Source organism: Gossypium raimondii, chromosome 11 (assembly GCF_025698545.1).
Source record: "Gossypium raimondii isolate GPD5lz chromosome 11, ASM2569854v1, whole genome shotgun sequence".
NCBI classification, from domain to species: domain Eukaryota; kingdom Viridiplantae; phylum Streptophyta; class Magnoliopsida; order Malvales; family Malvaceae; genus Gossypium; species Gossypium raimondii.
In genome coordinates this window covers 4,542,650-4,569,650 of record NC_068575.1, presented here as the reverse complement: position 1 = coordinate 4,569,650, position 27,001 = coordinate 4,542,650, and the positions used below count along the sequence as shown (strand labels likewise).

Here is a 27,001-nt window from a genome sequence, read left to right as displayed (position 1 = left end):
TGAACAAAAAGGACTAAGTTGTAATAAATGCAAAATTTTGAGAAATGATTAAATAGCTTAAATGATAAAAGGAAGAGGGCTTAAAAGGCAAATAGATCCAAAGTCTATTTGGGCTGGACGGCAAGGGCATGAAATCAGCAACAAAGTCTGGAGAATTAAGGGCAAATTTGGAATATTGTAAAATTTACTTAATAAAGTTAGGACCAAAGTGGAATTATCTAGATTTCTCTTTATTTTTCTGCATTCTCATCAGCTAAAACACCATAGAAGGGTTTCCTTAAGCTGGTTCTCCATATTTTTACTGCAAGTAAGTTCAATTCTTGATCATTTCTTTAAGTTTTTGTATTTTTGTGACTTTTACAACTAGGCCCACTTGTTGAACTCATTAGTTTTTGATTCTATGAAAGAAGTTGAAAGTTGCTATGAATGCATGCTGGAAGTATATGATGATTTAGCATGGAATTAGAGCTTTAAATTGTTCATATACTGGTTTTATTGAGAGAAATGAATAGAAAGTAAATGTTTGGGACCTAATAGTAAAAGAGTTTGAAGTTAGGGTTATATGTGAAAATTCTGAATTTCAATAGTTGTGAAATAACTTATAATGTCTAGGTAAATTATTAATTGAGAAAATTAGATTAATTGAGGGGTTAATTGAGAAAGGACCGAATTGCATAAACTATGAAATTTGGGGGCAAAATGGAAATCAACATTTTACACTAAAGCAGTTTTGGGCAGCAGCAGTAGTGTAACTTTTAAAAATCACCAAAAATTGTGGGAATTGAATTAGAGGGTGAATAAAATATGAAATTAAAGCTTATTGAGTCTAGTTTCTCATAGAAGAAACGGTGTAAGCAATAGAATTTTAAATCATGAGATATATTAAATTTTGTGAGATAATGTCAGAATGATTTCGGGTTCCCCTGTTCTGACTTTGGAAAATTGTTAAAAATTGTAAAAAAATAATTATGAGTTATAATTTATATTCTTAGAATCCTTGATGAGTCTATTTTCAAAGGAAACAAACGGAAACATCATCCGAATTTGTACAATTAGACAATTCATTTTTAGTGAAGAGTGGTCGGAACTGTTAGACAGCAAAACAGGGGAAACTTTAAAGAATAAACTGTACTATTTAGTTGAACCAAAAATTCTGAAATTTTATGGCAAGAAGATATGTGAGTCTAGTTTCAGGAAAAATTAACGGATCTTAATTTGGAGCTCTGTAGCTCCGGATGAAAATAATTTAGTGACTTTGACCCGAATAAACAGCTTTGAATATACATGTGAGTGAATAGTGGAATTATAATTAATGTAGTTTAAGTGTGTTATACACATTAAGGATGTGGAATGGAGATGAGGAGGAGGAAAATTGGGAAATATATGAATGATTTGTGTATAATTGGTCATATACTTGATTATAATTGATAAATGATGAAATAGAAATGATGATTATATTTGTGCATTATTGGTCATGGTCTAAGCTTATGTGTGAAAATATAGTTTCATAGTATGTGTATATGGTATATTCGGTATATAATTTGGCATGAAATAATGTCATGAATGGTTTATGAATCAACACATGTTGGTAAGTGTGATACATGAATAAATGTTGTGCTCATCCATGCTTATAATGCTTATGCTATATGTGTATTTGGCTAACATATTTGGTGTACATGCTTAGGCTTTGGCCAAGTAGTGGCTAGATTATGCCACGTTAAATTTATAAGTTATACATTGAAATGGAAATGAGTGTGGAAAGGTAATGAAATTGTAAGTTCATATGGCTGAAATTTAACGATTAAATGTTAATTTCATGAATTATATAGTGTATGATGAAATATATTTGTTGATAGATTGAAAATAAAAATATGAATTGAATAAAAGTGGATTAAATTATGATTATATGTGAATATCTGAAATATGTATTGGAATTGAATTGTATATTGATTAGAAAGTGGGAAGTGAATCTGGATTGTGATTGAATCGAAAATGATTTTGAAATAGAAAAATGATTTGAACACCCTATTAACTAGTCGGGTTGAGTCGGATATAGTTGGCATGCCATAGGATATGAAAGAGTACGGGTTTTTTGAAACATCGCTCAGCACTTATGTGCCGACTCATCTTATCTTATCGATTCGATACTTTGTGTGTCGAAATCGTTATCTTATCGTTATGATTCAGCACTTTGTGTGTTGAATCTTTCTTTATTCTTATCGCTACTGCTATCGACATCGATCGGTACTATGTACCGTATTAGGCACTATGTGCCGTATTGGTGTGTTGGTTGGAATCCGTGTATCTGCCAAAGTTCGAGTCAAGTTAATAGGGGTAAATGAATAATTTTGATAATATAAATTTTATTGAATAATCTTGAATATGAATCGAAATGAGATATTAAATTGAGATATGGAAATGAAATGTATGAACCATCGGTTCAAGAAATAGATACTGATATAGTTCATGAAATGATTTTGGTAGTATGAAATGAAACTAATATGACATATTTAATACAAGTATGCTATATCTGTTATTTATTTGTGAACTAGCTATAAGTTATCCGATATATCCGGTAATGCTCCGTAACCCTGTTCTGGTGACGGTTTAGGGTTAAGGGGTGTTACAATGACTGACAACATCCAACCAACAATGCAGCAAAACCAAAAAGCAGGAAAATAAACCGTCAAAGTTTTGGTGTACTTTAAATTCTAATAGTTATTTGAATTAGATCTCTACCTCTTTTATACTTCTTATATCTATAAATAGAGACTATGATAAAATATTGCAATCATCCCTTTTGATCAATGAAGTATATCCTCTATTGCTTTCATATTTTCTTTGTTCTTTATTCCCTCTATGTCTCTTTATTTTATAACACGTTATGAACACGATCTTGCTCAAAGTGATAGTTCCTTTTATCGACGATCAAATATATTCTCCATGATTTCCAAGATCTTTGATGGCAAGATGCAAAGTTTTTACAGGAAGTTTATTTTATTTAATGATGGTGAAGGATTTAATATCACTATCTATTGAAATTGTGAAATAAGATCATCAAGACTTCGTTGAACAAGAAAGGTACATAAACTTCATTAGATCTCTATCTTTACACTTATTCTCAATAATAGCATCTTTAGATATTACATCAATTTGATTTATGGTTTAAGTATTTGAGATTATTTTAATTTAAGTTTTGGTTTCATGGGTTGTGGTTTAAAACATCTTATTTGTTCATAAAATGAATATTAATTGACTTCTTTATCTTGCTATAGTAAGTTTTATAATTAAATAATGTATTTGGCTAAAAATATAATAGTATGTAAATTTGTGTTGATAAAGCTATGAAATTTATGATTGTTCAGATTTGATTTAATATAAATATAGATTACGTTCTTTTAATGTCTTTTATTATTTTGGTTATACAATTTGAAATTTTCAATACTCATACATGTGTAGTTTTAAAGACTTTTTGAGGAATGTCTAAATTGATTTTTGGGTTGGTTCTAATATTGAATTTCAAATTTAATTGTTGTCATTTTAATTCTTGAATTATTTTGGTTGAAAACATTTTCACAAACTTAAATGAGAATTACTATATTAATTTGACCGTTTGCATTTATATGAATATTGTTTGTATTAGCCAATTGTTGTTTGATAAGAAGCATTAAAACAATTCGTGTGATTTGATTTTGTAAATGCCTTATATTTTCTTACTATATAACCTTGGGAAACTTGTTATTTTTGTAAAGTTGTTAAAGGTAATTCATACACTTTATATTTGTTAATTATTTAGAGAAATTATATGAACAATTATAAATGGAAAAGTTTTAGTGAACATGGGATGTATGATTTTGAAGTGAATTTCATACATGTATGCAATGGTTTATGATTTTTTTTGTTGGCACTAGCATTATATCAAGTTTGATATTTTAAATGTTAGTTTTGTCCGTACATTTGATTTGCAATAAACACCATGAATGATTTGGTTATTTCTTTCTAGTTAATTGATAATGAAAACTCTTGCGAAAATGGTTTTAAAAGTATTTTGGATTGATCTAATGCCTTTTAAGGTCAAACAAAATAATAAATTATTTGTTCCACTGATTTTGCACATCCTTGAAGTGAATGATTGCAATAAATATAACAAATTGTATAATTTCTTTTGATTATTAATGTTAATTTGAACATTTGAAGATTTTGGCATATTACCTGAATATATTGCAAATTATATTTATTTTAGTGAGTTAATAACATTATGGACTTCACATTAATGTAGACATTTCTTGAAGTAAATATCACAATATTGTTTATATGTCGATACAAAATAAAAGAAAATGATGATGAAATTATAAATTGTCAAAATTTATATTGACATTTACTATTTGGCGTGACTAGTTAAACCATCTTGGATTATATATGATGTGAAAATTAATTGAGATTTAAAGAATCATAAGATTCTTTAATTTAAAAATTCTCATGTGTTGCTTGTTCTCAATGATAATTGATTATTACAAACTCACTAGCTAAAGCTGAGATTCAATATTTTGCATTTCTAAAATGAATATTAGCCAGTCATCCACCATATGGATGGTTTTGATATTATATGATTTTGGTAGATGCATCTACAAAATAATCACATATGTGTTATCAATTTGCAACCTATTGTTTGGAAGATTGCTTGTTTAAACAATTAGTTTTAGATAATGCAATTAAGACAATTCATTTTACTAACACGATGAGTTCATATCTCAATTTTTATTGATTGAGTTTGAAAAACTTTTGTAAAAGTTTAGCATAATGGTTTAGAGAAATTATTGATTAAATACCTTTGATTTATGTCTAAACTATTACTTAAGAGAATTAAACTTTCTATTTCAACATGAGATTATGTTGATTTACGTGTTATAAATACCCCACATTACAATTGATTTTTGATCAAGAGCTAAATATTTCTCATCTTTGAATTTTTGTATGTGTGTATATGTTCCAATTGCTCCACCACAATACACAAAGATGAGTGACTCATCAGAAAAAGTTGGATGTCATTGATTTTTCTCATAATAATTTTAGTTGCTACTTACCTATCAAGTTTTTTTTTTTTTGAGAATTTGCATGCCATTAGAAAAGAGTATGACAAGAAAGGTGAACCAGAAGACATGATAAATGCAATGGCTAATGGAATGTGGTATTATGATGTGCAAGGTTTATCTTTTGTAGCTAAAGGGTTGGGAATGGAGTTTGAATCACTATTACCCAGCTGGATGGTAATTGACTTTTTGAATAATAAATTCTTGGGAGAAATTCCTAAAGCACTTGGTGAACTTCATTCACTTATTGTCCTAAACCTTTCTCATAATAGTTTAACAGGTCCTATCCCATCATCATTAGGTGATTTGCTAGAGCTTGAATCATTAGATCTCTCATCAAACATGTTCCAAGGAAGAATTCCAATGGAATTAACGAATCTTGGATTCTTAGTGGTGTTAAACCTTTCTCAAAATAATATAACAGGACCCCTTCCTCAAGGAAAACAAATTAATACTTTCACTAATGATTCCTACATAGGAAACTTGGGTTTTTGCGGGCTGCCATTACCAAACAGATGAGATAATGATTAGAAAATTCCAGCCAAATTTGATGGAGATGACGATGAACTGAATTGGAGATTTTCTATACTGATGGGATACGGATGTGGGTTGGTGCTGGGAGTAAGCTTGGGATACATTGTACTCACAACTGGAAAACCATGGTGGTTAATTAGGATTACCAAGAGAGTTCAGCAAAGATTTGCAAAAAGGTAAAGAAGCAAACTCTTTGGCAGCTTACCACAGATAATTAAACAATATATTTTAAAATATTTTAATAATTAAACGATATTAGTGACGTTGGAGGTGCATCCATGTGTGGTGGTGGCGACTCTTCATCAGAGCATATTATTTGTTGTCCTTGCCCCGGCCACGGTTACCACGGATGTTGAAGTGGTGGTAGTGGTAGCCTATAATTTTTAGGATTCGTATACTTTTTACTTTTTTAATTTTTCTAAGATCTGTATGTATTATATAAAGAATCCCATCTTTGTATTCAATTCGGGCTTTGGAGAAATAATAATAATTCGATTGGACCCAAAAATTTTATAATTTACATAATATATCTATATCCTAAAGCCATAGTATCCGACTCAAAAGTTTTTTATACAACCCATGAAAATATGACTCAATTAATTGCCCAACACTCAAATATGCCCTTTCTTAATTTCTTTTTATTTTTAATGACAAAAATATGGCGGATTGGGTCTGCCTTTTGGGTATTTTTGTTCGTTCGGCCAAGCAAATATTCGGCCATATTGTAGCTCATTGTCCATTGTTGTGTAAATTTAAACTATTTATTTCATATATTTGAAGCATTTAATCATTAAATATGTATTAATATATATATTATTGTCAATAGACAATCAATTTGAATATTATGTATATCTAACGCGGGACCATAATACTCATATCAGAAAAACATGGCTCACTTGTTTGAATTTCTGAAGTGATTTGTGCATTATATGTAGCAGTTGGCCTCGTACTTGGAAGCTTCGGCCATGGTGCTTCAAAATTAAGAACCTGAATTGTTTGCCTTATCGACGGTCTAAAATGCTGGTCTGGATGGACGCACCACAATCCAATCATTAACAAGCATTCCATTTGTTTCGCATCAAAGTTCATACTTAATTTTGGGTCAGCCACATCAAGCAACCGTTGGCTTCCATATGAATCCCACACCCAAGCTACCAATGGAACTTGAGATTCTTCATATTTGGACTCTATTGATCTTCTACCGCATGCAATCTCCAATGCCACAACTCCAAAGCTGTAGACATCCGATTCCTTACTAGCTTTTCCCGATGAAACACATTCAGGTGCCAAATAGCCCAAAGTCCCAGCTAAATGGGTGGTTTGTGACGCTTTTTCATGATCCACTAGCCTAGCAAGCCCGAAATCCCCAAGTTTAGCATTGAAACTAGAATCTAACATAATGTTGCTCGCTTTGATATCTCTGTGTAGTACACAATGGTCACCTTCTTCATGAAGATAGAATAGTGCTGATGCCAGGTCCTGCACAATTTTAAATCTCACTTCCCAGGTCAATAAGGTCTTACCTTTAAAAAGATAGGAATCTAGGCTGCTATTAGCCATTAACTCATAAACAAGTATAAGTTCTCCTTTTTCATGACACTGACCAATAAGCTTCACAAGATTCTTGTGCCTTAATTGGCTAATAATCTTCACTTCAGATGCATATTCCTTAATTCCTTGCTTAGAGGCCTTTGAAATCCGTTTAACAGCAACATAAGTATCCGAGTCCCTTAAGTACCCTTTATAAACTACACCAAACCCTCCTTTTCCTAGTTTTTCACCGTTGAAATTATTGGTCATTTTAGCTATTTGTACCAAGGAAAACTTCCTAAGTTCCATTCCATTTTGGAATTCATCGCCAAAGAGAACACCAGATACTTCATCATCTAATTTATAACAGCAATTCCACCAAAAGATGCCTACAATCAACAAAGTAGCAGACGTTGCTCCAGCAACGATACCAGCCATTGTAGCTGTCGAGATACGACCACCACTTTTTGATGGAGGTTTATAACCTGGTTTAAAAATTATACATATAAGTCAGATACAAAGATGACATGAAAATCTTGGTTCAAATCATTATATACAAGTGTTATTAAGATATCAAAAAAAGAAAAGAGGTGTAGATCTGTCCATGGTTGGATATGTAATTTAAATTTCTAGATTATGTTTGCAAATTTACTTACATGTATTTATATGTTTTTAATTATTTGGTTTATCTTATCCAGTCTAATGAGATACGGTTATGATTCTCCACAAAATAACGTATCATTATTGTAAAATGAGAAAGATGTTTTGGTAAAGACAAGAAAGAAGGATCAACAAGTCTTCAACCTCATCCACTAATGTTTAGAAGAATTGATGTTTGCGAAAGTGATTAATGCCATTACTACAAAAGAAGCTTGGAAAATTTTGCACAGTTGTTTTCAACGAGTTGCCAAAGTGAAGAAGGTGCGGCTCTAAGTGTTACAAGATGAATTTGAAATCTTGTGAACGAAGTAATTTGAAAAGGAAATTGGATTATTATTGAAGGATGTTGGCTATTGTGAATCAAATAAAGAGATATAGAGAAGCATTGTAAGATAATTATGACTGTAAAGATTCTTCTTTCCTTGATTTCAAAGTTTGATTATGGTCTTTGTGTCATTGAGTCAATATTTAGACTGCTTGACAGTTGAACAAGTAATAGTTGAGTTACGAGATCAAGAATAAAAATTTAATGGAAGACAAGATGAGTCATTGGAGTAAGTTTTAAAAACCAAGTTATATTTAAAAGATAAACAAGAAGAAAATAATAAAAAAGTTGACGTTGAGGATTAGAAAGAGGAAGAGGACACGGCTTTGGCCAAGGAAGATGTGGAAGAGGTGATCATAGTAATTGCAACAATGATAGCGGTAATCCATCAAGTAGAAATTGTGAAAGAGCAAGACAAATTTACTTGAGATTAAGCAAAATGAAGTACGTCAAGTACAATGTTAAATGCTACCGCTATTATAAATTTGGTCACTTTTCTTAAGAGTGCCAAAATGATACTAATGAAAATGAAGAAAATGTCAATCTCATTAAAGATAAGCAAGACGTGGAGGAACCAACTTTGTTTTCAGCACTCAAAAATGAAGAAATTGAAGATGAAAACATTTGGTATCTTAACAATGAAGTGAGCAACCATGTGTGGTTAAAAAAGAAGACCTTTGTAGAACTTGAAGAAATGTTAAGAGGTAATGTTTTATTTGAGCACCATTCTAATTTTTTTGAAAGAGAGTATCCATAGTCTTATTATCGATGTTAATTACATTCTTAAGCTATAAAACAACATAATCCTTAAATAACGGTACGAAATTTCACATGAAAAATTCTTTTTTTAGTTAAAAGTTTAGAGTTCTAGCTTTGATTGCAAGGTACTCATCTCAAATGATTTGATGTTTATGTTGGATATCAAGTCAATTGAAACAAAGTGCTTGAGGGCCAGCATGGAGTATGAACCATGATGTTAGCATACGAGACTGAATCACTTGAATTTTGGAGCAATCAAAGTTCTAGGGGAAGAGAAAACGGTAAAAGAAATTTTGGAGCAATCAATGAGATTAATTGGAGACAGAAAGAGTCAATGGAAGTTGAAAACCTACCAGGATCCAAAACAGATATTGCTGAGATAAGAGGACCATAGATGCTTCTCTCCGGCATAGAAGTTGTCCCTTTCCCGGCCCACCGGAAATGGATCTCCAAAGTGCCATCGGATACATTTACAGTAAATTTTTTTACTATTGGTATGCCTGCCCCTCCAGCTTCTTCTTCAATATTGAAATCCTTCAGCTCCTGCTTTCCCTGCAATTTTTATCCATTTAACTCTACTTTACATGCAAGAACATGTTGTAAAGCAATATTTGTGTATATATATAAAATTCGACACTCATCCGAATCAGGATAACATACTAACAAGATATTAAAATATACCTGAATGTAAACATCAAATATTCGTCTCCCCAAACTGCTATAAGTTTGATCATCAGTGAACTGAATCTCAGCAAAATGGAGGTTTACTGTGTAAGTTGCATTGGCGAGACAAAATGCATAGTAAGTCAAAGAGCTAGGCGCAAGCCTTGCATTTGTGTAGAGTTCTTCTTCATCACCATCCACAGAAACTTGTCCATTGTTCAAAACTAAGATGTCGTCGGGGCGGTCATCGCTTAGAAAAATTCCGGTGCTGCTAAATGCCCAGTTGGTACTTCGGTAAAATGTCGAAGGCCCAGCTTGATCGTAATCGGCTTCGTAAGTGGTGTCATTAACAGTTGTTATTCTCCCTCCACAGTTTATATGGACAAAGTGCAAAGCTGAGGAAAATAACAATCAACAACAGTTTGAATAAAATATAGAGTGTTACGTATATATTAGTGCATAAAATATAAATACTTACGTTCTGATGTGCAGTTAATTAGGCTTGTCAAACATGGAACAATTCCCTTGATAAAACAATTATAAAGTTAGATGAAAGAGAAAGAGTTGGTTTAATGGTTGTTGTTGTCTCAATACTTACGTGTTATTGACTCTTGCAATGCTTGAGAACAAGTTCCTATATGTCGATAATGGAGGAAAAATTATAAGAAAAAAAATGACAGATATTTATATAATAAGGATCCACTAATGAAGTTAGATGAGGAAGTTTACGGGCTATTTTGTTGGCAGTCTGATACACCAGTGTCTGTGAAGTTGTTATATGAAAGATCGCTGCAAATAGAATAGTTTTAGAATATTATTTTCAATAAATGGTTTGTGCAATAATTTTGATTTTGGTTAATCAAACTTGTTAAGCATATAATAAATGGAATTCAACATTAAATAAGAAGTGAACCTTACATTTGTACGTTTGTATTAAGCATCCATGAAGGGACTGTTCCAGTAAAATTGTTTCCATTTAAGAACCTAATGAAAAGAAATCATCAAGTTTTTCTTTTATTTCCATTTTTTCCAGATGAGTATATAAATAAAAGAAAGCCATATCCTTACAAATTAGTCAAAGCAAGAGCAGAAAGCTCTTCTGGAATTTTTCCACTGAGTCTGTTAAAGCTGAGATCCCTACAAGAAATTTTATAAAAATGATATTTTATCTCATAAAAAAATTCGATTTATTTCTTGAATAATCAAAAGTAGAAATAAGAAAAGGCAAAAGAAATAATGCATCAAAATTCACAAGTAAATTATGTCCTAATACAAGTTAGAAATGAAAACATTTTATTTAAATATAAGAGAAGAGGTTGCTAATGTTATTATATGTAACAACTTAAACTAGATTCTTTAGTATTAAAAAAAAAAGTGTAATTACTTACAAGACATGTATTGTTGTGAATGACGTCCCAAAAGAAGCAGGTATCTCTCCAACGAGATTGCAACTTCTCAGCATCCTGTAATTCAATCACAAAAGTAATTCTAATATTCTTTTAGAACTCCTCAATGTCTTATAACTTTAATAAATCTTTGCTTTATTTCAAAGCTATGCTTACAGTCTATCCAATTTAGGCAAACTGACATTGATAAATAGTTGTGGAAAACTTGTTTCAGCTCCATTCAAATCACTAATTATTCTGTAAAACAATATCAAGAACCATATACAAACATAAATCAGAAATTAAATTAATGAATATTGTCACCATCTTTTAAGATTATTGAGCTTACATGTATTCTAAGTTTTCTAAAGTAGCATTAATGGATGGAATTGGACCACTCAAACCACTTCCCTCCATATATCTGCCATTACAAAAAGATGGATTCATTTAATTGACTAATAAATTAAAAAATAAAAAAAACTAAATAAAGAAAATGTTAAATTAAATTCTCACATCTGTTCGAGATTTGTCCACTTTTGGAATATGAAGTCAGGAATCTGTCCTGTAAAGTTATTGTCACTAATCCGACTGTCGAGAATACAAAATTATCATAACTATAGCATGTAAAATAAATTGAAAATTACGAATGATTTGTATAAAAAACACTTTATCCAAACATATATATATTCAGACATGAGATAAATTAGTAGAAACGAACGTTAGAAATTAGAATGGCTTACAATTCCTTCAATGAAGTCAGCCTTCCAAACACTTCAGGTATTTCACCAGTAAATTTGTTGGAACTAAGATGCCTGAAGAAACCAGTAAATAGAGATTATATCGTTTATGTGATAAAAATACTGCATGTAATGAAAATTAAATTCAGCTAGAATTAAAAAGGAAGAAAACAGTCTCTTACAATCGCTCAATTTTGGATAGATTCCCTAGTGCTGCAGGCAAAGTTCCAAAAAGATCATTGTTGTCAAGGATTCTACACAATGTTTTTTCGATAAATAAAATTAATTAACCATTAAACATTCATTAAAAAATGAAAAAATATTATCATCATTTTATATATTTAATTATATAAAAGAAATTGATATAATCTAACTCACAAGGAAGTAAGGTTTCTGAGATTTGCTAGCTCTCCTGGAATTGAACCTGTTAATCGATTTCCAAGAAGGGAACTGAAATACAACACATCTTTTGCATTTAGCAACATTATATTTCATATTCAAAAGATGAACTATTGTATGTTTCTACATATGCATAGACATAGACAAGAAGGAGAGAAACATACATGCTGACGAGTCGCGTAGAACCCCATTCTGGAGGGATGGGGCCACTGAGATAGTTTCGAGTTAGGTCACTATAAGAAATCGTTTAAAGCAAGATATTATTAGACATGTAGTTAATAATTAATTGATGTAAAGTTGATGGAAAAAAATTAGCTTCATTTATATATCATGAAAAAGAAAATTTTGAAATGTCCTTACATTTTTTGAAGGAAAGGGAGACTAGTTAAGTTTGGTGGAAGAGTGCCCAAGAGACTTTGTGCTGTGAGTAATCTGATACAAAAACAAAGTAAGGGTTATGTTGCTGAAATCTATAATGAAAATAATCGCATTCAGAATCAATGTTTGTTTCATCGAGTAGTAAAACTTTGGTAATCAAAAGTCAATACTTTTTTTAGTACTAACTTTGCTTAAAATTGTATAATATCCACTAGTTACAAATGTATTATTTATCTTTTTAGATTTAGATTGATAAATGATTTTTAAGCTTTGTTGAATCCAGGAAAGAGTCTTACGTTGCCTATTCTCGTTTCCAGATTCAAATTTTCTCGATAGAAGAATAATAAAAGAGTATTGTTTTAACTGTAAAAATAAGATCTGATATAAAATTTTATTAACTAAAATCTATCATGTTAAATCATCAAGAACAAAAATTAAATGTGAAAGCATATCTGAATCCATTGATTTCTTAGAATTTTTAATTTTGTAATTTTGATCTTCCAAATTAGCATTCTTTTCTAAAGATGAGATATTAAAAAGTTATCTATGTGTAATTTGGAGACCATAAATTGAATAGTGATGTGTCTAATTTACATATATATATTTTTATAATTTATGCAAATGCTTTGATAATTATTAGGATTTTTTATTAGCTTTACATTTGAATTATCAAAATAATTTATATATTTTAATTAATTTTTAGTTAATATTTTGAATAATGCTACTTTTAAATATTAATAAAGTAAATCTATATTGTACAATCAACAAGGTACAAATATTTTAATTTTAAATATTATTAAAATTATCGATCTACAATATATAAATTTTTAATATAATATGAATGCTCTAATTATGATTCGAAAATGTGTCTTATTATATTTGAATTGTCAAATAAATTAATATATTTTAATTATATTCAACAATTGATTGATAAATTAAAAAATAAGTACAATAATTATAAATACCCTATTTAAAATTTTAATTAAAAATGTTAAACATAAAAAATTATATGCAGCGTATGTGACATTCAAGATTTTAGAACCTAACTATTAGTTAATCTAGTTAGATCAGCAATTCATCAATTTAATTAATTCATATGATCTAATTAAATAAATTATTTAAAAATAAAAAAACATTTGAATCAATTTATGTTAAATCTTGAATCAACTAATTATATTACTCTATAGATTAATAATTCAATCAATATTTTCAATTCAATCGATTTGATTAACTGACTCTTGAGAGGTAGCATTAGAAATTATTAGAAGTAGAACAAAAATGCTAGTATATATATGATATTAAAAAGCAATAAAGCAGAAGACTTGTATTGGATGGTAACTTGTTAACCATTTTCAAAAGCTCGAGAGAGAGGGCAAATCAAATGAAATCGGCAGCCAACATGCGATGTGGATTCCGTTGAGTAGTCAGCAGTGGCCGTAAAAAGTAATTGTACTACCTTGCCATCCACTTCCCACTACACCTATCGGCTCCATTCATGGACTTCGATTTGACATTTATCGAATTAAAATTTAATAATAATATATTTAAATTCAATTATAAAAATATTTTATTAATATGTCGAATTGGATTTTTTTTTATAAAATTATACTTATATAGAATTTATTGTTATTCATATCATAAACTATTAACTTTTATTAAAATAATTACATAAATAGAACCTCATGTGATAGCTTGATAGTCAAGGGAATTCACTACTCCAGGTGTGACTTAGGTTCAAATAGCACTAGTTGTATTAGTTGTTTGGACTTTACCATATTATTGTAATTCACCAAAAAAAAAGAGAATTACATAAATAATTTTAATATAGAATTAGTCTCTATACTTTTATAAAATTTAAGATTTAATTCTTATATTTCAAAACTTAAAAATCAAATCCTCTTATTCTTTTAATTTAAAATTTGTAGTCTATTCATCCCATTTTTTTTAGCTTTTGTTAGAATTTCTCAACTGAACATATTTGTTTTTTCTTTTGTAAATCATATACAACATCATCAAGAATAGCCTAATTAATATGTCAAGTTGACAAATTTTGATAAAATATAAATAACATTATAATGATTAACTAAAATTTAAGATTAGAAAATTAGAACTTAATTTTAAATTTTAAGTCTAATAACTAAAATTTAAATTTTATCAAAATATAGGAACTAAGTGTATATTTTAACCTATTAATAAATCTAAAATTTATGTTACGAGTGGTGTTTTAGGGCTTACATAATTAAAATTCAATGTAGCAATGATAATGAAATTATTTATGAGAGAAGCATTTTTATAGTGCATTAATTTATGTGATATTTTTCTTAAAATCCACATTTTATGTAAATGTTGTTTTGGCAACTGTTTCGTTTGAACCCTTAACTTAGAGGGTTTTTTTTTGGTTTAAATTAACTTGTATATTCTTTAATCCATCAACACCTATAAACTAAATTTTGAAATAAAAATCTTTTCAATTATTTTTAACCAATAAGAAATAATAGTGTAATGCATGTAAATTCTTACCCCAAAAAAAACCCATAGGTAATAACCTTAAGGTAGCATATTATCACATATCATTTAAGTTTTTATTGTACATGATCTTTCAAGTTGACTCACTTTCATCTAGATTTTAACACATATAATATCAAATCTTAAGCATTAGCACATGATAATTACACTTATACATAATAAAGTCGGTTCAAATGATGTCATTACATATTTGTAAAATCTCGACCTCTCTCTCTTCTAATAAATTTTAGATATGCTTAATAAAACCATATATAATCTATGAACAAATCTAACAAGTTTAGTCACAGTTCAATGGTTGATAAGTTTTCATTATAAGATATATATATACTTACAGGTGGATGACATGACAGTGTTATTGTTGAAGGAGCAATCACAAGTAACATTATTAGCATAATAATCTGTGGGTTGGTCCAACCAACTATTGCCTCTACTGCATGGATCAATGTCAAAGTTCCAGTTTGTCCTCCCCAATATCTTACCAATGCTTCTCAAAGCTTCCACTATCAGAAAAAAAAAGGGTGAAATTTACTAAAAGAAATATTTAAGCAAATTAAGCTTCTTTCTAGAGTAATATTATGAATTACCTTCATCATTTGGAAGTGTAGCTCCATTTGTAAGTGTTGTGAGGCAACAAACTATGAATACTGAAGCAAAAAGGAGTCGATGAATGAACATGTTGGAAGATTTTTGGAGAGGGATTCCAGAGCTTCTTTTTGCTTGATTTGAATGAACAAAAAATTGGGTTGAAAAGATTGGGTTTTTCATAAAGATATTAGACTATGAAATTTTGGGAAGTTTCTTTGAAAATGAATCAAAAAGCAAGAGGAAGAAAATTATCTGGCCGCCTATGGAGAAATATGGAAAAAGAGAGGTAGAGTGAACATTTGGAGATAAGAGAACCAGGCAATTGTTGTAATGTGATTGGATGTTTTGTACGACGTTGCAAATGAAAATCCTTTATTCTATTGGGCAAATTATAAAAAAAAGCTCTATTTTTTTAAAATTTACCAAAATGGACCCGGTATTTTATTATTTACCGGAATTGGCCATTTTCCCCGAAATCGCGTCCACATCAGCGCGATGTCAAGGGACGTGTCAGAACATCGCGTCCACGTCACCGCGCTTTGCTTACGTGGACACAAATCGCGCCTACGAGGACGCGATTTGCTGACGTGGATAAACAGTTTATGTTTTTTAGCTTGGAAAACTTTGAAAGGCCATAACTTTTGCTCGGTTGTCCGATTGAGGCGATTTTTTATTTGAATAACTTTTGAGATCTACGTCTTGACAAACAGTAGAAGGTGGTTTTTTCGATTTTAAATCAAAAGATCCTTTTACCTAAATTTCAATTTTTAGGATTAAAATTGACTTTTGAAACATTCAAATCATTATTTTCCTTATTTATTTGAAGTAAACACGGATTTTTTTGAAATTGTTGTATTATTTTTTCGATTGATTTGAACCAAGGTACTTAGGAAAAGAGCAAGCATCTTAACCAACTAAGCTAAACTAATTAATTGACATATTATAGAAATCATCGTTATTATCTTAATTATATTACTTACGTTCTAACGATTTATCGGACCTATTCCATACACGTGTCAAATCGTAAAAATAATACAACAATTTTGTAAAAAAATCCGTGTTTACTTCAAATTAATAAGGAAAATAATGATTTGAATGTTTCAAAATTTAATTTTAAACGAAAAAATTGAATTTTAGGGCAAAAAGGATCTTTTTCGATTAAAATCATGCAAACCGCTTTGGCTATTTGTCACAGAGATCTCAAAAGTTATTCAAATAAAAAAATTGTCTCAATCGGACAACCGAAATAAAAGTTATGGCCTTTCAAAGTTTTCAAGCTAAAAACATAAATCGTTCATCCACGCCAAGAAATCGCGCCTCAGAGGCGCGATTGCCCACGTAAGCAAAGCGCTACCGACGTGGACGCAATGTTCGACATCGCCCCCGACATCGCTACCGACGTGGATGCGATTTCGGGGAAAATGGCCCATTCCGGTAAATAATAAAATACCGGGCCCATTTCAATAAATTTTAAAAAAATAGGGCTTTTTTTGGTAATTTACCCTATTCTATTAGCAAGTTGTTAAAATATCTTGCATGGGAGGTCCCATACTTCTATGTTGAAGCCGAAAATGTTTACTAAAATAAAACTAAACGTATTTATGAAGAGGGCCCAATTTAATTTGAGAAATAATTACTTATTCATATTTACCTTGAGTTGAAGAATTGATACTTCAATAATGATTAAATAAAAATAAAAATTTAAAAATGTATTTAAAATATTATAGGGTAAACTACAAAAATAGTCACTTTTGTTTGCCTCGGATTACATTTTAGTAACTTATGTTTGAAATGTTACGTTTTAGTCACTTAGGTTATCGTTTTGTTACGAAGTGGTCATTCTACCGTTTGGTTTCATTACCTCCTTAATGGCGGTCCTATGTGGCAGTCCAAATGGGTTTTAATTGCCAACTTGGATGTCCTACGTGACAGTCCAAATTAAATTTTATTTAATTAAAAACCTATTTTCATCCCAACAACTGGACATCCAAGTTGACACTTAAAACCCATTTAGCCTTCCATGTAGGACTGCCGTTAGGGAGGTAACGAATTTTAACGGTTGAATGACTACTTCATAACAAAACGATAACATAAGTGATTAAAACGTAACATTTCAAACAAAAGTGACTAAAATGTAATATGAGACAAACAAAAGTGACTATTTTTATAGTTTATCCAATATTATAACTAGATGAATTGTTAATTTTTTAAAAATGTATTTAAAAAGGTATCAAAGAGAAGTGAGCAAATTTGACACACATTAACATGTAATTGTCCTATATATGAGATATATATGACCATTATCTATTTTAAACAAGGGCCCTCTGACTATTTTCAGACGTGACTGGTACGGCATTTGCTCAAAGGTTGAGCAAGATTAAAGAAACAAGCCTCGACTATGTAGTTCAAAATTATCGAATTTGAGAAGGAGAACAGAGCAAACCTGATGCGTCTGCTCCGATGACTGCGAGCACACAGATTGTACACAATTGACCCTCCTGGGTAGGCACGAAGCGAGTAGTACAGGAAGGACAAGATACATCTTTCTGTCCTCGGTAAATCGGGACGTAAGTTGCCCCGCATGTCACAAAAGGGTTCCTGAAATCGTAGTTTAACTGAGATGCATCTGTCATATTCCTCTCCGAAGACTGGAGTACTTGCCTCGCTGCCTTTGAATGGTTCTCGTTAGGGTTTGTTTCTAGAAGACGCCTGGCGAAGTTAGCGGCTGTAGCCAGGTTTTTTGCCTTGAAACAGATGGTCATTGCGTTTCGCAGAGCAAGTCTGAGATGAGGCATTTGAAGGTTGCAATGGGTGAAGTAGGCAGCGAACTCCTGCTGGCGTACCGGATTGTCTTTCAATTCTCTACGCTTAAGCTCCATCTGCAGACCAAGAACATACTCCTTGGCGATGATAATTAACTCTTTGACTTCATCAACTTCCCTCCTCGACTCAACAACAATCAATGGAATTGTATGAAGAATGCTGAGGAAAAGCCGAAGAGCCTCAGTAAATTTTCCATCTGTTGTGCCCTTGTACCCAGCCTTCAGCTTCTCGTCCAGCTGAGAAAAGTTGAATACGAGAGCGGGTGGACCCCTCACATTAGGACTAGCAGACTCACTCCATCCCCTCTCAACTGCCAAGGACACCACCGGCGCAGATGAAAATGCACGAAGATAGCTATGGCTGCCAGTGTGAAGATCGAGAAACATGGATTTTAAAGGAACAAAGTTTCTTATTCCAAGTTGCCTGCTTAGCAAACGCATGGCTGTATCAAAATTGCCAGCAGCCGCATGATCAGCAGCAAGAGACGACCTCTGAGTCCAAATTTGATTCACAGGCATACCAGGAGTTGGTGCCACGAAAACAGAAGAACGAGCATTAACCCTTGGTGTCTCTACCTCAGGAGGGAGAGCATTAACCCTTGGTGTCTCTACCTCAGGAGGGAGTTCCAAGTCTTCAAGGTCCCATCCACCCTCTTCATTGCCTTAGAAGTCTGTTTGATGAAGAGACGATGAAACGGATCCTTGTGAATTCACTGGTTTGTTAGAGCCAATCGGATATTTCAGTTTGGCGGGGTGATAACTCAGGAGCTTACACAGTCAAAAGCAGCTATAGATAGCTTATTACAGAGAGTTTACATGATACTGGAATGAATACTTTCTTTACAAAGATGTAGAATCTTAAAGTGGCGAATAAAAAATGAATACCTTCCATAACCTATTATGTTTCCATCTATACATCTATTTTTAAGCAGATTAAATAAGTAGATTATTGTCGTTGACTGACTTAATATAATGTTTTATGGAAAGAAGAAGGAGATGTACTAATAATATAATTTAACTTAAGATTTTCGTTTGAAATGAGACCAAGATTTTCGTTTGAAATGATGGTCTCATGTACTATTTTAGTTTGTCATCACATTATTAATTATTTTAACCGGTTCAGTCTACTAATGTTTAAAAAAAAACAGTTGAAATGCCACGTGGTATTTTAATTCAATTAGAAAATGTCATATGGTATCTAAATGTATTAAAAATAAAAATAGATTTATAAATTTTTAAAAATTCTAAAAAATAAATTAAAAAATTTAGAGAGTTACTGTTGACTTTGACCAAACCTTTGAACATATTGATTGAACGTTGACCGGCTTTTGATCGTTGTTGATCGAACATTGACCTAGAAGTATTTTCAAATTTATATTAAAAATTATTTTTAAATTTTTAAAAAAATTCTAATATATAAATTTCTCTATTCTTTTTTAATTTTCATTACTTAACTAATTTTCAGTTTTTAATTTTTTATTGTATATATTTTTGAAACAAATAATTTTTAAATTATCGCAATTTTCTAGAGCTTATATATTCTGAGAAAATATTTGTTTAAAAAAGTATTATAAAAATTTTAAAAATTAAAAATAGTTAAATTATGAAAATTAAAAGAATATAAAATATTAAAATATTTTTCATTAACTAAAGAACATTTCATTTTAAAATTTTGAAATAAATTTATAATATAAAACTTGTATTTGATCAACAATCGATTAATCTCGAGTCAAAGTCAAAGATACCTTTCTAAAAATTTTAATTATACAAATTAATTTAAGTTTATATTCATTCTCCTATTAAAAAGAATAATTTTATATTCTAAATCACTACATACAGTAAAAAGTAGTCTAGGTGCATGAAAGAAAAAAAAAAAAGTCTTCTTTTTACTCCTAAACGCGTTTAGGGATTTTAGCCAAGGTGTTAGCAAATAGCAAAAAGAACTTGACTTAGAGTTGACTTTGGGTTGTCAACAGAAGTCTATCATGCAAAGACTTCGACGACTTAGTTAAGAAATGTGTTCTCATTTACGGCCATACAAAAGTCTATATATATGTTTTCATTTATGGCTATGTTATATTTGCATGACATCCGGCGTAACTATAAATTAATTTAACAGATGTGAATTAATATTATTTTAAGAGGCGTAAAATATATACATTTTATTTCACAGACAGATTACGTATTTTTTAAATATTTGTTTTTAATATTTTATTATATTCATATATCTCTAACTCTGTTTGTGAAAACCAAATATTTAATACTACACCAATCTTAGAAGCAGGTCTTTCTACTCGCTTTATGAGGTGTAATGTGTTGCTGACTTATGGTCAAGCTTGGTGTTGTGACATGCTTTGTACAATGTCTCTTTTCAATAATACCATATATGACTTACCCAAAAAAATAGTGAACTGATACAAAATTGGGGATCGAATGTATAGATATTGGTGTTTATGCTGATAGAGATATTATTGTAGCTTTTTTTGGATAATAAAGTATTAGTTATAAAAAAAAAAAGAAGATAGTGTAACACATATTATTTAATACATACTAAAATGTAATTATGTAAATTTAAAATCAAAATTCATAATAATGCTTCTATATGAAGTATATTTATGATTTTGCTCTTCCAAGCCATTTTGCAATGAAACCTTCTAAAAGCAAATGATACATATATCGGAAAATAAACTCAAAACTATCCTAAATTAGGGTCCTGAGTTGGGATCCTAAAATAACCATTTCTTTCCTTTTTATTTCATATATTTGAAGATATCCCTAACATAAGGAAATGCCCATATTGTATGAATATTTATGCGGTTGGATAGGCTGGTCTAATGGCAAGCCCGCAAAGACCTTGGGAGTCGGCCACATTCCTTTGCATCCTTATGTATCCATTTTCTCCCCAATCTTCACCCCATTGATTCTTCACCAACCAGTAATCGGTACCATCGTCGCTGGTCCCGAATCCAACGACAGTGACAGCATGGTCGGGATTAGTTCCGCAGTATCCATTGAAAATCCCACTGCTGTAATGTCTAAAATCGGTTCCGCTACCTTCAATGCTAACTGCGACTGGTTGGTTCGAGACAGCCTTAAGTAACTCTTGCTCACTGTTGGTAGGTACGGATTCATAGTTGCTGATATGGGCAACTTGGGATGCCTGTTTTTGTAAGTCACAAGTTCCTTGCATAGCTTGATATGGATAATTGTCTTCCTTGGTTAATCCATTGTTCTGAATGACGTATTTGAAGGCTTCTATCTTGTTACCACCGTTGCAACCATTGCTACTACCGCTGCAGTCCAATACTTGTTGCTCGGACAATGAGACCAGGTTTCCGTTCGTGATTTGGTTCAGACCTTCCATGGCTGCCACTGCAGCAAATGCCCAACAACACCCTAACAACAAAATGCCAACGTTTAATAGGTTAAAGTGTTTAATTCATTAGGAAAAAGAACTGAAAACTTTAAAGTATTGAGATATGCGCAAAGAATTTCAAGCAGTTATAAAATCTTACCGCATTGCCCTTGGTCCTTAACAGAGGTGACAGCGCCTTTCGATTTCCAATCCAAGCTTGTCGGAACATCTGTAAACTCGGCGTAGCGAAACGATGTTTCCATAGATGTCATTGTGTTGCCTGGATTAATGTATCCGGTACGAGCTGCGACGAATTCGTCATGTGTCAAGTCCGAGTACTTGTTAATACTCAACTTGTATGTTCTGTTTCCTGCATTATTAAAGTTCTGAATATATTCCAAGTTCTCCTTGAATATCTTAAAGCGTTTATCTTTCTCAGCTTTGTTCTTGTAATTTCGACCATGCTTAACCATCCATTGCTCATGTTCTGCAATGGCTGATTCATACACAGTGCGAGACATTGCCTGAGTTGCTAAAATCCCGACAATGAAAAGCAAGACAAAGTTTGAATTAGTCATTGTTTCTAAGAGGAGGAGTTTTGGTAAGAAATTGGGAAGTAGTGAAGAAGTGAGCAGCCCCATGGTAGATATTTATAATCGATCAAACAGATACTATTATCATTTATTTTTTTTAATGTTATGATCAAAAGAGTTAATTGTTGCTTGTTTTCACGCGTTCCCTTTTTTTCTATTGGACTTTAAATTATGAAGACTTTTCATGCATATCGATTGGAAAAATGAATGATGGAACTCGGAAGAGAATTTTTGTACATGTTCCTAGCAACAAAGTGATAAGAACCATATCATTGTTGACCTAAATCATCGATTCCTAATACAAGAGGTTTAATATGGGTTCGGCAGTAAAAAAAAGTTTTCATCTCAATTTTTATTTTTTATTGGTTGACAATAATTTACATTATTTTCAATTATACGTTATCAGTTGAACTGGTCGTATCATCTAATTTTAATCTAAATTCGACAACACATCCTATCAAATTATATAATCTTAAATTAACATGGAAAAAATTGGGAAAGATGGATTAATTTGCAAATAGCTAGACAAAACATTTTAAAATTTGGATAAGCTAATTCAAAATTAAATAAAATAAGAAAACATATTTTTAAATTTTAATTATAAAATATGTTAATATTACTATATTTCGCAATATTTTATCGTTATTTAAGTAATAAAACATATTGGTGAAATTTAAGCTTGAAATTGTTTTAGAAATTGATCCCAATTTTATCTATAAACACTTCTCTTTTTTGGGTTACCATGGACACTTCTGTCCAAAGTATAGTCATTTAATAATAAATATCTAAGCTGTTTTCACCTATGAATATTCCTAACCATTCCATGTCCTGAAGTCTTTTAAGAAATAAATATCTAAGTTGTTTTCTCCTATGTATATTTCCAAACTTTCCATGTCAAAATAAATCTGCTTTGAAAGGCACAAGCTTTCTGTTTTTCTATTACAATTTTCATCTTTTTTAAAAAAGAATTTACTTATTTTAGTAAAAATAATGAAAAACGCCAATTTGTAAACAATTTCAAAATATGATTTGAGTACCTCAAAATTATTATTCTACCCCATGTAATATGGTAAAAAACCTATTTTCATTTTAGTACACGTGATACTACTATAAAAAAAACCTTAAATTTCAAATTTTACTTATATCTATATTGCATATTTCTATTATTTAATCTTAACATCATTAGTCTTCTTTTGTAATTATTTTTTAACTATTAAATTTCGATATTTTTTTCTAAAAAATATTTACCCAAACCAAGTAATTACAAATACTAAAATTTTGAAATACTTATGCTAACAGTTTAAAATTGATTTTTCAGTACATTGACACTTTAATTTTAATTTTAAAATTACTACCCACCTTAAAAAGTAGTGTAGGCATGAAAAGGGATATTCTTTTCACTCCTAGACGTGTATAGGGATTTTAGCAAATTGCAAACACCTTGACTTAGAGTTGACCTTGGGTCTTCAATAAAAGTCTGTGTTTTCATTTTATGGGCAATGCAAAGACTTTGACTTTGATAATTTATTTCGTTAACAAATACTTAGCTGCCATTTGCATGAGACCCGGCGTAATTAAATAAATGTTTTCTCTTTCCTGAACAGAAGATTTTATAAGACTACAAAAAAATAGCTGTCTTGCTATTGACGTGTGAGCACAAAACCAATGGGGTTCCCCACGGCACTTCCTACTTAATTGGCGCATGATTTGCATATATTGCTACCATTATATTTTTGTACTCAAGATTAATTGTCTAGGGCTTCAAATTATCATCTCATATTTCAAATAATAATAATAATAATAATAATAATAATAATAATAATAATAATAATAATAATAATAATAAAGTGATAAAATTATATGATTGATAATTCAACTTTTGATATTAAAAAATTAATTTAGGGGTGAATTGGTGAAATTAGCCTTATACTTATATTCAGGTGAGAAAGAATTGTATAAAATTGTGATTTCACGTCATTTATATCACTTTCTAATAAGAGAATGACAAATCAGACTTATTCCTCCTGAATTTTAGCATTTTCAGTTGGATTTAAATTTTGCCAGGAGGAAAATGCTGAAATCAAGAGGAAAAATCTGATTTGTCCTATTAGAAAAAGATATGGATGACATGAAATCACAATTTCATACAACCATTTCTCATGTCCGAGTTATGTCTAAAATAAATGTTAGAATACAAATAATTTTGAAAACAGAAAAAAAAAAAGGGAGATAGAAATTTGGATTGGCAAAATAAACTCTACAAAAATATCTAAATAAGAACGATACCATCCAATAGAGGACAAGAATTGAAATAATTTTCTTTTCTTTCCATATGAAAAAGGCATTATGATTTGTTTTTACTTTCCGATTTTATAAAAAAATTCATTTTAGTCCACCATTTAACTTTTCTCTTCTTTTAGTCTTCAAAATTGTATTTTTTGTCAAATCACCCTAAAATGGATGAAAATGTTAACTTTTGTTAACTTCATTGACGTGGCATACATGTAGATTGCCATGTGGATGACATGTGAACATTTAACTAATTTTTTAAAATTTAAAAATATTTTTTTTATAATTTTTATACTCCTTTTAATAATTTGAATGATTTTTAATTTTTAAAAATAATTTTTATAATTTTAAACACTTTTTGGTTTTATTTTATTTATTATATGTTATGCCATTTTCCTTAGCCCTCGCCAAATTTGTGGAGTGCTGGACATCGCTTTTGCCCACAACTACTGTCACAAAACCCTTACTTTGAACTCCTCGATTTCGACATCCTTAGTCGTCATGCCATCAAGCTAGGAATTGGTTATGGAGCTACCGACATGGCCTTCCACCTACCAAGTCACCAAGACCTCATCCTCACCTATATATCCCTAATCATGCTCACCCTCAAGCACAACCTCACACTTGACAAACTCATTTTGAGCAACAACCTAAAGACATCAATTCTTACCATTTTCGACCTTAGGTTGTAGTTTTTAACCCATCCTGAAACGGTGGTTGCTAATATTGAAAAAAATGAAAAAGGGGGAAAAGTTAAATTTGTTTAAATCTTCTTTATGGTTTTTCCCCTTAAATTGTTTTATAATTATAAATATTTTATAATTTTGTATGTATTTTATCGAAAATAAATTTTAAAATTTTATTTTCTAAAAATTTTAAATTTGATTTTTAAGAGTCAAGACTAAATTGACATAATTGTAAAGTTGAATGTTAAATTTGTTAAAATTTTCAGGATTGGTACAAAATTGATAGAATCTATAAATATTGGAAGGTTAAATTTGTTATTTTTCCAAGAAAAAGATCACCCCAACATCCCGTTAGTGATTTAACGGAAGAGTGACCAAAATATTAAATTTCAATAATGTTAGTTACTAAAATAGAAAATTTTAAACCCGAGTGATCAAAATAAAAACACGCTAATAATTGAGTATCTGTTTATATAGTTTACCCATAAAATAATTATTAAAAATACTAAAAACACCATATCAAGATTTGAACATTGACCCTCAAGGCATCAACAAAAAGCCTAAACCAATGCTCAAAAGAAAAACTAAGGTTTATAATTTTAAAGATAAATATATCTTTGTTTTTCAATAATTTTACTCACATAATAAATATCACAAAATCTAATACTTTATTAGTGGAACCAAAGGACTCAAATATTACAAAATGTTGGGATGTTGATATTAGATTTTACACGAAGTTGGAAAATAGAAATATTCTTTGTTTTCCTATTAAATTAATTAAGTGCTCTTCTAACAAGTTATCTCTTCAATGGGATGAAATATACACACTTCCATAAATACAAATTAAATGTCAATATTTGGGCGTGGAACATGATTTTGGGAAACCATTTTCACATTGATATTAATTATTACTCAAGTAACTGCATATATTCCTAATTACTTTATTATCTTTAATTCATGCTTATCAAACTATACTCATTTAGAAAAGTCAGAGATTAACAACTTAAAATAATTCGGTTCAAACGTGTCGTATTTTCTACCTATAATAAGAGTACGCTTCCAAACTTGATTTTTACTGTAGTTTCGTAGGATGAAATAATAGTAAAAGATTATGCACGATTTCCTAGAAGTTTTTAAAAAGAAAAAAGAAAAATCTATATTTTATTAATGGAATAATTAGGCATAAATGTAAATTTTAAAAAAATATATATTTAGGGTTTTAGGTTATTTTATTTGAAATTTAAGGAAGTAAATCAATTTTGGGATAGGTGGTAAAAACGCTTCTTGCAGGAAGGGGAGTGACGTGGCAGGGGGAGAGGATCAAAGCGTGCCCCGTAGGACGCGCTTTCAGTGGAAATGCGTCCCAGATGGCACGCTTTCACCCTCTCTGCTTGCCACATTACCCAACGCTTTAAGTAAAAAATAATAAAAAAATTAATGGCTAGATTAAATTCTGAATAGCTGAGAATCTCGGGATAAAATTTTTGAAAATCTAAGAATCCTAGGATAAAATTTATGTCCCATCCTTTTTGTGGCAGAATAGAATTATTATCTTCAAAAACTAAAAAAAAAAAAAAGCTTGTTGTTAGAAGCCTTTTTTTAACTTGTCATGTCTGATCTTTTACAACATTTTAAATTATGTTTCATATTCAATGGTAGAGTTTCCTACAAATGAAGATTAATAT

The 27,001-nt window shown here is 30.5% G+C and overlaps 4 protein-coding genes across 4 annotated transcripts; 1 reads left to right on the top strand and 3 right to left on the bottom strand.

Annotated features, from left to right (window-relative positions):
• Window positions 1-5,159: 5,159 nt before the first annotated feature.
• Window positions 5,160-5,609, top strand: LOC128034705 (putative receptor like protein 25). Its single transcript, XM_052623521.1, has one exon. The coding sequence runs from the start codon at window positions 5,160-5,162 to the stop codon at window positions 5,607-5,609; it is 450 nt and encodes a 149-aa protein (XP_052479481.1).
• Window positions 5,610-6,013: 404 nt separating this feature from the next.
• LOC128034900 (probable leucine-rich repeat receptor-like serine/threonine-protein kinase At3g14840) lies at window positions 6,014-15,899 on the bottom strand. The gene is made up of 19 exons (XM_052624129.1): window positions 15,571-15,899; window positions 15,319-15,486; window positions 12,443-12,514; window positions 12,247-12,315; window positions 12,062-12,133; window positions 11,866-11,937; window positions 11,687-11,758; window positions 11,460-11,534; window positions 11,296-11,367; window positions 11,124-11,204; window positions 10,950-11,024; window positions 10,630-10,698; window positions 10,480-10,545; window positions 10,291-10,350; window positions 10,160-10,195; window positions 10,040-10,086; window positions 9,580-9,956; window positions 9,252-9,450; window positions 6,014-7,639 (listed from the first exon to the last, which is right to left on the bottom strand). The coding sequence occupies exons 9-19, from the start codon at window positions 11,361-11,363 to the stop codon at window positions 6,477-6,479; spliced, it is 2,241 nt and encodes a 746-aa protein (XP_052480089.1). The 5' UTR covers window positions 11,364-11,367; window positions 11,460-11,534; window positions 11,687-11,758; window positions 11,866-11,937; window positions 12,062-12,133; window positions 12,247-12,315; window positions 12,443-12,514; window positions 15,319-15,486; window positions 15,571-15,899; the 3' UTR covers window positions 6,014-6,476.
• A 1,264-nt stretch (window positions 15,900-17,163) lies between these two features.
• On the bottom strand, window positions 17,164-19,277 carry LOC105801332 (coatomer subunit alpha-1-like). Its single transcript, XM_012632644.2, has 2 exons — window positions 19,006-19,277; window positions 17,164-18,969 (listed from the first exon to the last, which is right to left on the bottom strand). Exon 2 carries the CDS (start codon window positions 18,910-18,912, stop codon window positions 17,983-17,985), a length of 930 nt encoding a protein of 309 aa, XP_012488098.2. The 5' UTR covers window positions 18,913-18,969; window positions 19,006-19,277; the 3' UTR covers window positions 17,164-17,982.
• A 1,630-nt stretch (window positions 19,278-20,907) lies between these two features.
• LOC105761333 (ervatamin-B) lies at window positions 20,908-22,416 on the bottom strand. Its single transcript, XM_012579113.2, has 2 exons — window positions 21,909-22,416; window positions 20,908-21,789 (listed from the first exon to the last, which is right to left on the bottom strand). Exons 1-2 carry the CDS (start codon window positions 22,387-22,389, stop codon window positions 21,203-21,205), a joined length of 1,068 nt encoding a protein of 355 aa, XP_012434567.1. The 5' UTR covers window positions 22,390-22,416; the 3' UTR covers window positions 20,908-21,202.
• Window positions 22,417-27,001: the final 4,585 nt, after the last annotated feature.

Coding starts and splice junctions, on each gene's coding strand:
- LOC128034705 (XM_052623521.1), top strand. CDS start 5,160: ATGATAAATGCAATGGCTAATGGAATGTGGTATTATGATGTGCAAGGT.
- LOC128034900 (XM_052624129.1), bottom strand. CDS start 11,363: ATGGAGGGAAGTGGTTTGAGTGGTCCAATTCCATCCATTAATGCTACT. Junction 11,025..11,123: donor TTGCCTAAATTGGATAGACT/GTAAGCATAGCT, acceptor ATTGAATTACAG/GATGCTGAGAAGTTGCAATC. Junction 9,957..10,039: donor AATTAACTGCACATCAGAAC/GTAAGTATTTAT, acceptor TATTTTCCTCAG/CTTTGCACTTTGTCCATATA.
- LOC105801332 (XM_012632644.2), bottom strand. CDS start 18,912: ATGCCTGTGAATCAAATTTGGACTCAGAGGTCGTCTCTTGCTGCTGAT.
- LOC105761333 (XM_012579113.2), bottom strand. CDS start 22,389: ATGGGGCTGCTCACTTCTTCACTACTTCCCAATTTCTTACCAAAACTC. Junction 21,790..21,908: donor TAAGGACCAAGGGCAATGCG/GTAAGATTTTAT, acceptor TTTTGTTGTTAG/GGTGTTGTTGGGCATTTGCT.